Source organism: Physcomitrium patens, chromosome 7 (genome assembly GCF_059467195.1).
Source record: "Physcomitrium patens ecotype Gransden chromosome 7, ASM5946719v1, whole genome shotgun sequence".
Classification (NCBI taxonomy): Eukaryota; Viridiplantae; Streptophyta; class Bryopsida; order Funariales; family Funariaceae; genus Physcomitrium; species Physcomitrium patens.
Genome location: NC_143416.1, coordinates 12,854,007 through 12,869,885, shown reverse-complemented (window position 1 = coordinate 12,869,885; position 15,879 = coordinate 12,854,007). Strand labels below are relative to the sequence as shown.

The 15,879-nt window shown below is 34.3% G+C and overlaps 2 protein-coding genes across 3 annotated transcripts; both read left to right on the top strand.

Moving 5' to 3' along the window:
• The first annotated feature begins 8,240 nt into the window (after positions 1-8,240).
• LOC112284783 (lysophospholipid acyltransferase 1) lies at positions 8,241-11,609 on the top strand. 2 transcript variants are annotated; one of them, XM_024525013.3, is made up of 8 exons: positions 8,241-8,311; positions 8,434-8,764; positions 9,340-9,395; positions 9,581-10,222; positions 10,458-10,543; positions 10,713-10,776; positions 10,907-11,025; positions 11,355-11,609. In XM_024525013.3, the coding sequence occupies exons 2-8, from the start codon at positions 8,466-8,468 to the stop codon at positions 11,496-11,498; spliced, it is 1,410 nt and encodes a 469-aa protein (XP_024380781.1). In that variant the 5' UTR covers positions 8,241-8,311; positions 8,434-8,465; the 3' UTR covers positions 11,499-11,609. The 2 variants fall into 2 exon arrangements, with proteins under 2 accessions (XP_024380781.1, XP_024380780.1); XM_024525012.3 differs by having other exon boundaries at positions 8,428-8,764.
• An 868-nt stretch (positions 11,610-12,477) lies between these two features.
• Positions 12,478-13,112, top strand: LOC112284785 (uncharacterized). Its single transcript, XM_024525014.3, has 2 exons — positions 12,478-12,776; positions 13,051-13,112. Exon 1 carries the CDS (start codon positions 12,536-12,538, stop codon positions 12,749-12,751), a length of 216 nt encoding a protein of 71 aa, XP_024380782.1. The 5' UTR covers positions 12,478-12,535; the 3' UTR covers positions 12,752-12,776; positions 13,051-13,112.
• Positions 13,113-15,879: the final 2,767 nt, after the last annotated feature.

Genomic DNA, 15,879 nt, shown 5'->3' with positions numbered 1-15,879 from the left:
AAAGCGGTATCGAAGATTTGCAGTTTGGAATGTTCGGGGTTCTCTGTAACATCTAGAGACCTACTGACTAGGGCAAAAAGGACTTCGGCGAACAGTCGAAGGGCATCCGTATAGATTTACACTGTATTCTTGTAGTCGTTTATATTCCAACAGTCAAAAACTGATAGACTGCTTGACTATTGGCGAATCTCCATACTACCTTCTACAACCAAACGCCCGGCACATTCTCGAGCAGGAAAGCACATAATAGGACACCGTATGTTGTCTTAAACATTGGTCTTGGTGACGTTGGAATAGGCGGTTATCGTACTTCACAGCTTGACTAATAGCTTCGATGAGCGTTTGCGGATCAAGAAGAGTTAATAGTAAATGCTTCACATCGTCCCTTAAATTCCAATAGAATTGACTCATCAATGCTCCTTCGTCCCAATTGATGTCACATGCTAATTGCCTGAAGTCCGATGCATAGACTGATGTAGAACGCATTCCTTGTCGTAGTGACCGGATCTTTGTTGTAGCCCATCGAACCTTGTCGTGTTCACCAAATGCTTCCGTTAATGCCTCCAAAAAGGTTTCAAAGTTGTTTAGTATAGATGATCGTTTCTCAAACAAAAGAGCAAACCATGATAGAGCTTGTCCTGTAAGTAAGGTTCCAACAAGCCCAACACGTGACTCCTCCGTTAGATAGCATTCGGGCTGTAAAACTGTTATCAACCTGATTTGGTTGACAAATCCTCGAAACTTGGAACGCGTACCATCGAACTTGTCCGGAAGGCTAACTCAGAGTTCCTTATGTTGTAGAACCAGCAGTGCTTGTCGAACCTGAGGTAAAGTTGCTTCTCCAAGTGCAGAAGTTTGAGGCTGGCGCAACCTAGATTGTGCCATTCTAGATGCTCCATCATTATGAAGCCTTGCCACGACTCCTTCAATCTCTACATTTCTTTGCGATAACGTAGCGAGGGCATTCATGATAGCATGTAACTTAGACTTTGAACTTTTCGTCATACTAATGTCTTGGCCCCTGACCATTCTAAGAGAAGGACAGAAATGACTTTATAAGAAGACAATATTGGTTTAGAGGAGGGTACTCCGTAACCTCTAAAATGCCTTAAGAGCTTCAAAAAAAGGGGTAATCCACTCTCTCTAAGAAGAATAAGACTCCAATATTGTAACAAAAGAAGTATCAGTTCAGAGGAAGGTAATCCGCAACCTCTAAAATGCTAGTACACTTCTAAGCAGAGGGGTAATCTACACTTTAATAAAGAAGAAACTAGCTCTGATATCTGAGGTGAGTTCAATCTCGACAAACTGTCACGGACATAGAAATACAGACTTGAGATCTAAGAAGAAGTTCAAGAAGAACTGGCAAGAACTAGATTAATCAGATGAATACAAGAACAACACTAGAGACGTGATTCCAATATATACTCCTATTTAGGAAGCTTCTCAAGCAACTTCTACTAACTAAGAAGCTTCTAGAAGGTTCCAGAGACTTGCTTGTTAGAAGGTTCTAGAAACTTATCTCTAGAAGGTTCTAAGGACTATGTCCTTAACATCTTCTACCAAATAAGAAGCTTCTAGAAGGTTCCAGAGACTTACTTCTAGAAGGTTTTAGAAGCTTATCTCTAGAAGGTTCTAGAAACTTGTCTCTAGAAGGTTCTAAGGACTATGTCCCTAACACTAGAACCTTTTTAGAACCTACTTGAATCTATTGAAATCTTCTAGGATTTATAAGAATCTTCTTAGAATCTTCTAAAACCTCCTAGAACCTTCTTGAACCTTCTTCAGTTGTATGACTGTGATACTTTATACTATCATTAAACCACTACCAAACTTTATTGTTTATTAGAATTGTCTTAAATCATAAGATTTTCCATCTTAAATCAAATATTAAGTGCAAACATTTGAGCATAATGAATTTACTTTAGTTTCAACAAAGAAGATAAGGCTTTTTTAGTCACAAATGGTCTAATGTTCATGGCACCTAGCAAATTCAAGCTACTCCTTGATGTATTTTTAATAGAATTTTGGCTTCTTCTATTTTATTTTTTATCTAAATTTTGTAGTTAATAAAGTCCTTTTCACTATATCAATATTTATCATAACTTAGTATTTGCTATAGACATATTGGAGAATATGTGTTACAACATTAATACCTCTTTATGTAGCAACTTGTTACAGACATACTCATGTAAGCTAGTAATTATATATACAAATAGGTGGAAGTAAATAAAAATAAGTAAAAGTAAGTTAATTCTATAGTATTTAATATAAAAGCTTCCTAGAAGCTTAATAGATGCTACTTTGACTTCATAGGTGTCTTTAATTGACTTTTTGGATTAGAAACGTGGTCAACAAGTTGGCCATGTGCTACACATGTTGTTAGCTTGAAGATCAAGCTAACTATGTGGCCCACACGTAGAAAAACTTGCCTTGTAAGTCAAGACATGCGCCCTACAAAGTCAACACATATTGGAGGTCCTATAGAATATCGCCACGTAGCCTCTAGTTAGATAGTATATATAGAGACAAGAAGGAAGCCTTCTTCACTCTTGTCAACTCCTTTCTTGCTTCCAGGCTAGTTTCAAGGGTCTCTAGTTTTCTTGTCTTTTGGCAATAGCCATTCCAGTTTTTCTTTCAATATACATACTTATTTATTTATATTTTGTTATCTTTCTTTTAGTGAATGGTCACTTGTGTGAATTGCTTTTTCATCGAGTTCTTGTCCTTGACACAACTTTGACACATATTCTCTTTTATATCTTTGTAAGCACTTATAATCTACTACCACTACAGGCTTAAAGATTGGACAATCGCTTCTTCCTAATTTATACAACATGACTCCAAGTTATTTACAATTCATTTATTACATCTTTTATAAAACTACCAACTTGTAACTTATAGAAATAGAATTATTAAGATCTATTATAGCTCTAACAAAAAGCTTATTTAAATATAGTATGATTATTGAACAAGATCCACCAAAAAAATGTAGAAAGCTTGAGCTAAAGTATAGTCTAAATAAATATGAGAATTTAAATTTTATATTATTAAATTCTTCTTCTTCAAACTCATTGTGTTCGATGTAAGAAGATATCTAAAACTGAGTTATGGCATGTGATAGAGTTGATATAGTAATTTTCAATTATGGCTTTTTTATTTTTTAATATTGATTATATATTAAGTAGTAAATTTAAAATATTATATTCTAAAAATTGAAATATAAAATTTCATTCATTGAATTTTTAACAAGGCTCAAATTTCTATTTTTTGATGACTAACTCAATTTTGCTACATATTGTATATAAGATACTGCCAATGATACTAAAAATAATCCTATAATAATTACAACTTACCTCCTATTTAACATATTTTTCTAAAAAAAATATTCTAATTAAAAATATTATTTAATTAAGTAATTTAAAAATATATTGATTTATTTTTAAAAAACTAAAATAAGAGCAATATGAGGTGGATAGAGAATGTGGTGATAGTAAGAAGAAAAAAAAATAATTAAAAATATTATTTAATTAATTAATTTAAAAAATATTGATTGATTTTTAAAAACTAAAATAAAAGTAATATGAGGTGGATAGAGAATGTGGTGATAGTAACAAAAATTGTAGTAGTAATATAATATTATATATATATATATATATATATATATATATATTATTTGTTCCTTATAACAATCATAATCAAATCAAAAAAGATAAGAGCATCTATCTAACAGAGTATTTTTTGATGCAACCTATCAATCTCTTCCATTGCAATCAACTTGCTCTATGTACTCATCAATGGACATTGCCTTTGCAAATGGAGGATGCAAAGGCTGCATTTGTCAAAATATTAGGAAAGATTTGATGATGAAATTGAGTTAGCATGGCTTATGAGCAGTATTTTGGAAATGGCCCTAAAGACCAAAAATTAATTAGAAATAAGTATACTTGTATGTTATTAAAGGAGATTTTTAATATTTACTTTTTTTTCTTATAAAATCAATAAAACATGATATCAAATAAAAATTACTATTGATTCATAAGTCATTTTATTAATTTTTGACATTAAAGAGTTTAATTCTTAATTACATTAGGTTGAATTTGATCAATACTTCACAAATTTTTGATTTTCAATGAGCATCAAAAAAATTAAATCTAAATTTAAGCCACCACAAGTACTCAAATTCTACTAATTTACAATTAAACATTTTTATGTTTTTTTAGCTTTTTAATAAGATGAACATTATGTTTAGTTAAAAGAAATAACATGTTTATAACATTAAAGATGGTAATATTTGACAAGCCATAATTTTTGTGTGTTTTCTTTATTATTCCATCGAAGTTCATCTCATAATTGTTCACTTGCACAATACAACTTGATTAATTATAACTTATTTCATAAAATCATCTTTAAATTTATTATACACCTTCATCATGTTGATTATGTAAAAAAAAAATATATAGTAAATCTTGATTTATGATATATATCTTTTTATATATATATATAAAAAAATCCATAAGTTATCAAAGATATTATTTTAAAATTATAATTTTTTTTTAAATAATTTAAAATTTTAAAAATAACACAAAAGCTAAATATTTTAAGATTTTTACAATAAAATAAAAAATCAATCAATACAAGTACAGATGTTGGTAATAGTAGGTCTTTAAATCTACTTACTATTAAGTAAAAAATAAAGATTTATAAAGAAGTTTAAAAAAACAATATTTTTTTCCTTTAAAAAAAATTTATAAATCTATTAAAAAAAACTTGCAAAGATCAAGGTGCATTTAGAGAAAAAAAAAAAAAAAAAAAAAAAAAAAAAAAAAAAAAGAAGTTATGTGACTTAAAAGACTAAATAGAGATTTAATTTATATTTTATGCACCTTTTGTTAAAATATAAAATGCTCACTACTATAATATTAAATAATAGTAGTTATGTTATAAATATATATATATTCATAAATCTATAATTAGTTATAAGAAAGATGTGATATTTTTTAATATTATTTTTAAAATGATTATTTAAAAATTATTTATTTAGACTCAATAATTATACTAAAAACTAAACCTTTGGTTATTCAAACATTCTTTTAAGAACATGACATGTATTATTTAATGTGTCGTTTGAAATTACACAATTATTTATATATTTTGGTAGAAATAATTAACAAAGCAATTCTATATTAGCTAAAATTTTCTTAGAAAAAAGCCAAATTATAGCTTATAAAGGACATAGGTCTAAAAAAAGGTATATTAGTAGAAATATTCTTCTATATAAAATAAAATAAAATAAATATGTATGTATGTATGTATTTAAGTAAGAAATTGATGAAATTTTTATACAAGTAATAAAATATTGAAACATCTTAAACCATGAATTAAATACAAAAAAATAAATCAATAAGATTGAAAATGACTTTAATCTACCTCTATATATACTAGCTATGAAGAAGGCCATGTGCACATCTTTTTTAATGACCACAAGGCTTATAAGGCAAGTATCTAAGTTTGCTAGACACTAATATTTGGTTTCATAGTAGTATAAAACTTCTAAGAAAAAATATTAGAAATATATGATGTATCTATAGATCCAATTTATGTCTGTAAATTTTTTTTGATTCTTTCTAAAGATGATATTATCTACTTGATATATTTATATCTATTTATAGTTATTCTTTTCTAATTACATTTCATAGATATTCATTGCATAACTACCTTAATTATTTCATATTATTTTTTATTATTAAATTTTGTCATTTGACATCAATAATATAAAAATAAATATTACTAACATAAAAAAATAAAGAAATTGTAAAAAAATCCAACTATTTAATATAATAGTTTTTTAAATATCATAATAGAATTTACATTAGAAGTCTAAAAAAATTAATAAAAATATATCTTGATTTTTACTCAGCATTCTCTTTAAAATAATCTTTATTTAAAAAAAGAAAAAAGAATAACTAATCCATCTAAAACATATAATTTATTATAATATTTATAATAAAAATATAAAAAAATTAAATTCGCATTTGATATCATTAGTAGTAATATTACTATTTTAATTTTTATTTTAAAAAATGTATTATATTTTAATTTTAATTTTATATATTACAAAGAAAATATATTTAAATACTGAATGTACTTGATTTATATATGTGTTTATGTACACGAATAAAAATTAAAAACTACATAAAACATGATGCTTTAAAATTTGATAATCAAATTTTAAATTATAAAATTATAAAATTTTGATATAAAATTTGCATGTATGATCAAATATAAAAATTAAATATTTATATATATATATATTAATTTAATTTAATTAAATATTTATATATATATATTAATTTAATTAAATTAAATATTTATATATATAAAAAATATAAAATAAATAAAAATTATTTTTTATTAATTATTTATTATCTTTTGATGATAAATTTAGAAATATATATATGTCTCCAAGTATTAAATTCCATTGAATAACTTTAAATAAATATAATTTTTGTAATATATTTCAGTGCACTAGTAGTATATATATTGAATAGAATTTTAATTATATTTTAACCAAGATTATTCTAATATAAAGGATATTCTTTAAGTTTAATAGTCTTGTTATTCTATTTCAGTTTTTATTTTATATACATGTAAATAAGTATATATATAATATACATATAAATAATTATATATATAATATACATATATATATGTATATATATATATATATATACATACATTCATACATATTTATACATATTCTAAGTTTAAGACCGAATTGTATGTTGTTCTAAACAGTTACTACTAATGCATATGTACTGTTACATTAAGAATAAAATTATAAAGAAGAATAAATTACTAAAATCTGAGTTTTATTTACAAATATATCTAATTATCTGTCAATACAATTATAATCTTTAATCCTACATAAGAATACAAATGTATGTATATGTATATTTTTATATATTTATATATAAATAGAAAGAATAATATTCTACCCGTTTTAAACTACAAACATTGCATGTTTGTTAAGAGGCATCATAGCTACATGATAAGACAAAGAAAGAAATCTAAAGAATGGTTAATATTAAACAAGAAAAAGGTTATCGACCAAATCTCTAAAAAAATATTCATGTAGGCCATAAAAAGAAAAAGAAAAAAGTAAGTGAAGAATTATTTTTGTAGGTAGGAAACTGTTTTTTCTTTTTACAATAACATTGTTCCATTAATCATTCTTTTAAAGTTAGGACAAGATTAGAAACAACCTTATGGGACTCCATATCCCTCCATTAAATATCCTCCACAAAACATGTTCTACCTTCCTGTCTGCTCCTAGTAAGTTACATCCTCCAATGAATTCCATGCTAACATTATCTCAAAAAATTCCCATTTTTCTAAGAATTTTCCATCCACCAACTCTTCTAATTTGGCACCCCTCAATACAAATTTGACATCTACCCATAAACCAGCAAACACACAATATACATTACAAAACGAAGAAAGTGTGAAAAGGCCCTCAAGCCCACTTGAGAATTGAATGCACAGCCAAGACTCTCTCTCTCACTTACTATGCCAGAGAAGCGTTATTCACCGGAGTGTGGGTTTGCAAGATGAGCTTCAGGGGTGCAAAATTGTAATTGCCAAGTGTAATGCCAAGTGGACTCCCTCACCGCTAATCTAATCCAACACAATCGGATGACGTCCACAGGACCATGACGACGACGCCGACTTGACGACGCAATATGCAATAGGCGAAATGGGGTCAAAGCTGGCGTGACGAAGGACACGAATGCGGAGGAGGAGGAGCGAGTGATGGTCAAAGCTTTGAAGAAGGAATGCCAGTATCAATGCTAATGCAGGGTGAAGAAGAAGAAGAAGGGTTGGATGGTTGAATGATACCCACTCCATGCGTTGTTTGGTTGGTCCTGTTTGTTGCCTTGTGTGGTTCGATGATCGATGCTGCAAAACCCTGCGAGGTGGGCTCCAGGATTTGCTGCTACTACTATGAGTGGCGGAGTAAACCTTGCGAGTAGTCATGGTGATCTCAAACTGGAGGTCAAATGGACGCGCCATGGGAAAAAGCAGAGGCCTGCGTCGCTGCCAACACATGCATCACGAGAAGATCCTGCCTGCTTTTTCTAACCACGGGGCTAGGAGACCCTCTCTATCTCCGCAAATCTGCAGTTAGCGGTGGAGAGTATAAAGCCTCTCAGCCCTAATTGCGCTCTGTTGGAGTTCGTAACCAGGTTTCTTCTGCTGACTGGGTTTCAATCCTCGCAACCAGCGCCTGGCTAGCTTCTCATACTAGCTGGTGAGAGTTGAATTGTCTCTTTCTAACCGCCTTGGGACCCCACGTGGTGATGTGCGCGTTGTTGGTTTTGATGGAATTGTTGGTGTGTTTTTGTTGATGAGTTTTGAGATGTGAAGGTGAAGGTGCGAGGTGGGCAGTGTTCGAGGTTGGGACGATGATCACGATGCGAGATGTCGCGGGTGCGCTGGGAATTGGGATCCCAGTGCTGTGGTTTCTGATGGCTTTCATGGCGTCTATTCCTGTGAGTTGGCTGCGGCGATTCGTCCGAGGAGTTACAGCGCGCCATCTCTATGCTGCCGCGAGCGGCGCGCTTCTCTCGCACTGTGCTTTTGGGTACGAGTCTAATCTGTATCTCATGGTTCCCATCTGCGTGAGCTACGGAGCCATGGTGGTGAGTCGGAGGATGTGCGGGGTGATTTCTGCTGTATTCGCCTTTGGCTTCCTCATATATTGGTGAGTACTCGAATTCTTTTCGATTACGGTGCTCCGATCAAGAGGAAATACAACACATTTGTTCGATGTTCCGCAGTGAAAGTCTCTAATGTTGTAATGTAATGCATTTTGCAATTGGATGGTACGTGAACGAAGATGTTTGGGTAGAGTATTCTTGTTGATGAGTCGCTGTTCTGGTTCATTCCAGTTGATCTCAGTCACACACTTCAAGTGCACTTGATGTGTACAAGCAGTTTCATGGGGTTCCAAAACTAGAATCAATTTCTTTATAGAGAATTTATGAGGAAACCGTCTACGTTTGTCGTTTTTCCGAGTATCCAGAGTTGAGTTTATTGTGCGAACTCTGAGGATGAATGCAGATTCTGTCCGAAAAGCTAAGATTTCTAATAAATGAGACAAGAATAAGAAGAGGGAACAACCAGTGTTAGACAACGATCAAGTCATCGAAAGAAAGGAAAACTACACGTCTTGACCTCGCCATAAGAACAAGGCGTTCGATAGGCAAACTATGAGAAATATTTAGCCAGCAGTTTGTTTTGAACATAAGGATAAGGGTGGCTTGGTGTTGGTTGCAGCCACGTGATGTTTATGAGTGGCGATGCGTGGAAGAGCGGTGGAATCGACCATACCGGTATCTCTTCACTAATATAATGCAAGTAGGGTTTAAGGTCAAAGTCTACAGAGTGTGCTTAACCTCAACTCTGAGCAGTGTATTTTCATAACGAAGGTTAACGAAATTTGGCTAGTGGTAGTATGACGTGATCTTCGATGAAGGGCAACTAACTCTATGGCGACCGTTTCGATGCGATTGCACAGGCTCCATGATGGTGCTGACTTTGAAGGTCACATCGGCAGCTTTTAACTATCAGGACGGTTTAATCAAAGATGAGGAGTCATTGCGGGAAGCCCAGAAGAAGTCCCGCCTTGGCAAGCTTCCATCCTTCCTCGCCTATCTCGGCTACTGTTTCAATTGTGGAACCATCTTAGTTGGTCCCGTGTTTGAGCTCAGAGATTACATGGACTGGACCGAGGACAAAGGGCTGTGGGACCCACAAGCAGAGAACCAGCCCCCATCTCCTTACGCAGCTGCGTTTCTCGCAGCTGTGAAGGCCTTTGTTTGTATGGGCATTTACATGTACATGACAGGGACTTATCCTCTGAGTTTCCTGACAACGCCCGAGTACATGAAGCGGGAGTTTGGGTTCCGTGTCTGGTATCAGATTCTATGTGGTTTTGGTGCAAGGTGGAAGTACTACTTCATTTGGTCCTTATCCGAAGCTGCTGTTATGATCTCTGGGTTTGGTTTTAGTGGTTGGGTTAAACCTACACCTTCCGATGAGCCGAAGGCGAAGTTTTCACGAGCAGAGAATGTTGACATTCTGAATGTGGAGCTGGCTACGAGCGCAGCGGAGATTCCCAAGTATTGGAACATTCACGTGAGCGTCTGGCTGCGGCATTGTATCCTCGTTCACGGATTTGTTATTTCTATTTTTCTTGTGAAATGACCTCCATGCTATGTTGGATTTACAAGATTTGTCACGCGTGGATTACTTTCTTCTCAAATTCGCGAGGCATCTCAATCAAATTATTCTCTGTTGTCACTGAGGTGAGAATCGGCGAATCTGGATGTCGGTGTAGAATTGGCCGCTAGGTCATGCAAGTTTGCTGGATTTCTTAACTTCGCTAAATTCAGATGTCTATGAAAGACTAGTGGTGAAAGGGAAAAGACCTGGATTCTGGCAGCTTCTTGCTACCCAAGTCGTGAGCGCAATTTGGCATGTAAGCACTTCTCTCCGCAGTTCCTGTAATGCGCAGTCTGCGTTAGGTAGATTGGCTGGCAGATAGCTATCAGGTTTCAAACGTCCTTGCTAATGGTGTTACCCCCTCTGCTCCAAATCTATTATGAGATCTCAGTAGTCTGAGACTTCTACTACTGTTTGGTGTGCAGGGCTTGTACGCTGGATACTTACTCTTCTTCGTCAACAGCGCACTTATGATCGCAGGCGCTCGAGGTAAATTATGAATTACCACTACGTTGTCTCTGGATGCTGGCCTTCCACAACGATTCGTTGGTATGTTTTGAGCAGGAGAGTGCTGCCTGCATGGTTCATCATTAACAGAAAGTGACATTCGATTCTGCAGTGATATTTAAATGGCAGCGGTCGATCCCCAAGAGTAATTTCTTGGCGGTGAATCTGGGGCCGCTGTTTGGTTTCGTCTACACCGTATTTGTGCTCAACTTGACCGTCATGGGTTTCCTGGTTAGTGACTCGAACCATCTGTGTATTACCTTCGGCCCCATCTTAACATGTAATATGTGCATGTTTGTGTTTAGAAAATGTTCTAGTTACATAATTAAAGCTTATAGAATCAATTATGTTGGTATGGATCACCCTTTTCCGGCCGGCTTTCCTATTTTTGGCTTAGCAGTAAAAACAATAAGCTTAGATATAAATACGTCGTTGGCAACAGTACCAAATTGAATTTTTTGTCATTCGATAGAAGTTGCTTGATCAACAATTTAGTACTTCGCTGTGTAACTCTGTTTTTTTTTTTTTTTTTTTTTTTTTTTTCCCTCTTTATTTTGCAGGTTCTGTACTTCGATGACACTATTACGGTATATAAAACTGTATACTACTCTGGAACATTGCTACCAGTTGTGATTATATTACTAGGGGAATTCATCAAACTGCCGAGAGCTGGACAGAATCCAAGTGTGAAGAAGGAATCATAGTGTGGCTGGCTGTATTCCATTGACATTGGTTCTGACATAGAATCTATAGTTCCAGTCTTTGTCATGACTTTAAGTTTAAGACATTAATGACAAAAGGCATTTTTCCCAGTCCGCAATTGTCCTCTTCTAATTTTGATTACCAGAACGTGTGAAGTTGGCTGGCGCCGCTTTCAGTGACTAGCAACGCATTGAATGTATCAATGTCGTCAGGTCGAAATCATGCAATCCCTGCTGAATCAACCGCGGTAGTGGATATGTGCGTAATACTCCACATTGCATTGCGTGATTTACCGCGTCAAATCATCCCTGGCTTTCTTCCCCAGTGTTTTGTCAAAGAAAACCATCTTGCAAAGGCATCATTTATGTAGACTATGCTGTCTCACTTTTCCTCTTAACCTCTAGTGTAAAAGATCTCTATCGGGAAACTTCAAAAGTCTTATTCAAATCCAATATTTGAAGACAAAGTAAAAACAAGCAAGATGGAAAATCACATAATCATTCGTATTCTTCCGTAACCACGAAGTATGTACGAACGTGATGGTAGACTGTTGAATGCCGAGAATCATGTCACCTCAACTCCAATAATTTGACAAACTATTCTCTCCCTCATCTTAAAAACTTCTGGTTAGCTTTCCAGCGTAAAGCTTTCCAACCGCCATGGGAATCGAGGATCACAACGCAATCCACACGACTTCGTCATAAACGGCCGAGAACCATACATCTTATATATATATGCAAGAATTAAATAGAAAGCGATGAAGCAAAAACCGCATGGGCTGGTGGCAAACCCATACCCAATAACTTGCCACCATCTGTAAACCTACCATCCACGTGTCCCCTATGAGTTCCTCCACCTCACTGAGATCTCGTCATGCGCTCAACCCTCCTTATCATCGCCCTTTTCGATGGAATCCCTTGTCCTGTTCGACGCCCTCACTACATATCCCTCGTCACAACTACAGGATTTGTAGTTTCTATCACAAGCACAGCAACATACCCTAGCAAAAACAATCCCCAAGTGAACCCTGTTATCGAAGATGGTGGACGCGGCAGCCTTGATCATCGGAGTGATCCTGTTCGTGGTCCTGTCCCCAGGACTAGTGTTGCAGATCCCCGGAGACGACCGCCCTGTTGAGTTCACGAATCAGCGGACGAGCATAGCGTCTGTAATTGTGCATGCGGTTGTGTTCATCATCCTCTTCTACCTACTGCAACTCGTCTTCCATGTGCACGGTGGTACCAAGGTCGACTAAGCGGCCGCGGCTTCCTCCGAACCTGGCAAGTATCAGTGTTGTTTTGTGTTTTGGAAGCGCTTTTCTTGCCTGTTGAAGTTCTTCAATCGATGGTCACGATTTTAGCTTCTCCAGTGCTCTGCATGTGCTTCAAATGCTCTCTAGTGGCTACCTAGACACAGCGTTTTGGTTGTTTTTTTGTGTACTAGCCTTTAGAAAAGGAAGGCACGAGTGTGTTGGGAATGCCACTTTTCGTAGCTAGCCGCCGTTGAACTGTGGATTTGTCAGACATGTACTCACTTCTGTGCTGGATTCTGCAGTCGAGCTGCCACCCTAAGTTGTCTTTTGCGAATAAAATTCGAACACGAGGATGTGGATAAAACTGGGCATTTCTTATTGTCTCACAAGTGGGTGTACAGGGACCTGTTGATGGGTCTCATCTGCCAGTAGCCAGCCCTCGAGGTTGAGATAGGAACAACGTCTGTCTTGTTTCATGTCGATATGTACATTTGGACTTCTGCTTCTCGCTTTAAGTTGATGGAATGCACACAGTTTTCACTGTAACTCTTCACTGTATCGACAAACTTTGTGTGTGGTGATGGTGGTGACTGGATTGGACATGGATCTTTGGGTTGAATTATCACCAGGGAATAGAAACACTCTATTTTGGTAGAAAATGTGTTGAGAGACGTTATCCCCGTTGCAAGCAACAGCTTGTTGTCGAAAAGAATGCATCTTGCTTGTTTCGTGGATTGTATATGTGATGAATGAGTGCTATTTTTAAGAAAGAACATACTAATAATATAACGTAACATATATTAAATAAATACTATACATATCGTGATGGAATCAATTGATGCTAAAAATAACTAGACAAATTTATGTCTGTTTATGGAAGTGAATCCACACGAAGCCTGTTGGCAAAATTAACTACTCATCATTTAATTTTCTTACACCTTTTCATTAAGCACAGTTGTTGCAGCTAAATCTGCAGTAGTGGCAACGAATGGTAAGATCTTACTAATCTTACTCTTTCCATTGTTCAAAATCATCTACATACTGGAATGGTTATCGTCATTGAAAATGAGATCTTAGCAATCTTACTCTTTCAATTGTTCAAAATCATCTACATACTGGAATGCTTATCGTCATTGAAAATGATTTGAGCGATAGTGCTTACTCTTTTAACTTTTAAATAAAGTAATCGTATACGGGTGGGTAAGAAAAGCTTTTTTTATTGGAAACACATCGTAATGCACGTTATTCTTCCTATAATTACCTGGAATAAACAATAAAAACGGCAAGTGCACATTCATTAGATTACTTAGTTCATGATACTCTCCTCTCTAAAAGTATCAATGTTGCTAAGAATGGAATTTGAACTGTAGACTAATTGTTAGAATTCAAAGCACGTGGTCGTCAAAACGAAACATTAAAAAGTACAGAGCAGATCCTCGAGAAGCTAACAATGTGTTGAAACGTACAGAGTTTGGTAATGTAGCTGAACAGTTGTTTATCATCAAAGACGGTTGAGACTTTGAAGAAGAAAGTTGTACGACCCTACCAAGAGCACACAACTTCTGGAGAGGCGCATTTTCCTCAAACCATATCATTTGAGGAAGAGAATGATGTTGTTAAATATAAATATATCATATGAAAATTGAATAATTTATTGGTTTATTTGGTGTAGAAACAAGTCATGCACGGCCTCAGAGGGTCTACTGTAAGAGAGGAAACCCTGGAAAGAGTGTATGGTTCAAAGAAATTCACTGCTTTGACAAATTTAAGAAAGTATAAAATATATTACTTAATAAAAATAATTACTTTAATATCTGTTAGCATGATTGAGAAGAAATAAATAAAAATATGATTTAAAAAAAAATACCCCCACTTTCGTTAATTACATGTTACAAATAAGTATTTAATAACCCATAGAAAGTTGTAAATTTATGTGGAATTTCGCTTAAATATTTAAAATTAAGACAAAAAAAAGAAAAAAAGAAAAAAAGAAAAAAGACTGCAATTGTGTAAAAATCAAATACTAAGGCCTGTCTCCTAGGGCCTATTTATGGAACATCTTAGTCCAAACGAACATGGCATCTGAGTGGTGTGATCATGCTAAAAATGAATTGATAGACAAAATGGTCAGGGCTGTAGACACAAGTTGAAACATAATATTGTAAAGTGCTTCCAGGTAAGGTAGAAGTCAAACATTGTTAAATTTAAAAAATTAATATCTTCCCAGTTATATAAATTTTAGATTTTACCTTTTAAAAAGATAATCCAATAATACCATCATACTAAACTAAAGACATTGAGGAAACAGTTGCAAGCCATATTTCGAAGTTAACAGGACTGTACATCCAACCACTTGCTTTACAATTGTTTTTCTTCTTTATTTCTTCTCTAATGCAGGCATCGAGGGTAGCATTGATTGATCAAAAAGAATACATGCCATTTGTTAAGCTCTCACAATCAATTTTTAACACTTATGTTCTCATCAATGTACGGGATGAGAGAAACTTCACCGACCTTGTGTATAATTAAATCAACATTAGTTTTATCTATTCATTACATACTTGTAATCAACATTTCAACGTCATCTTAGTACAAGCGATAGTCATTTGAAAATCTAAGAAATGACAAAACAATCCGAGGGTGAGATTTGGTGAACTTCAAATATTGACATTCCTTTTACAAGGTTATTTCAGATTCTAGGTAATATATTCTTCATCATGACCATTAACTTCTCACACACGCATCTTATTTTTCTTTTAACTTCTCATTCACGTATCTTATAGTTATATATTTGAGGTGTCAATTTTATTATTGAAAGAAAAAACCAAAAAATTCTAATCAATCAATAAAAAAAGAATAACCTCAAGCACATCACCGACATAATATTTTAACTGGAAGAATAATTGGAGGAATAACTGGAAGAATAATTTCACTCCAAACATGAAAACGGGTGCACATACAAGTTGGACCTCGAGGATGAGAAGTTGAAGAGTACTTTGACCCACAGTAGATTCTGATTATCTGCTCCTGGTGATCTACCAACACCCTACAAGACCTATACAGGAAGCATGGAGTTGAGATATACAAGTATCATTCGGACAATACAAGCCATAAACACAAAGTGAGCAGAA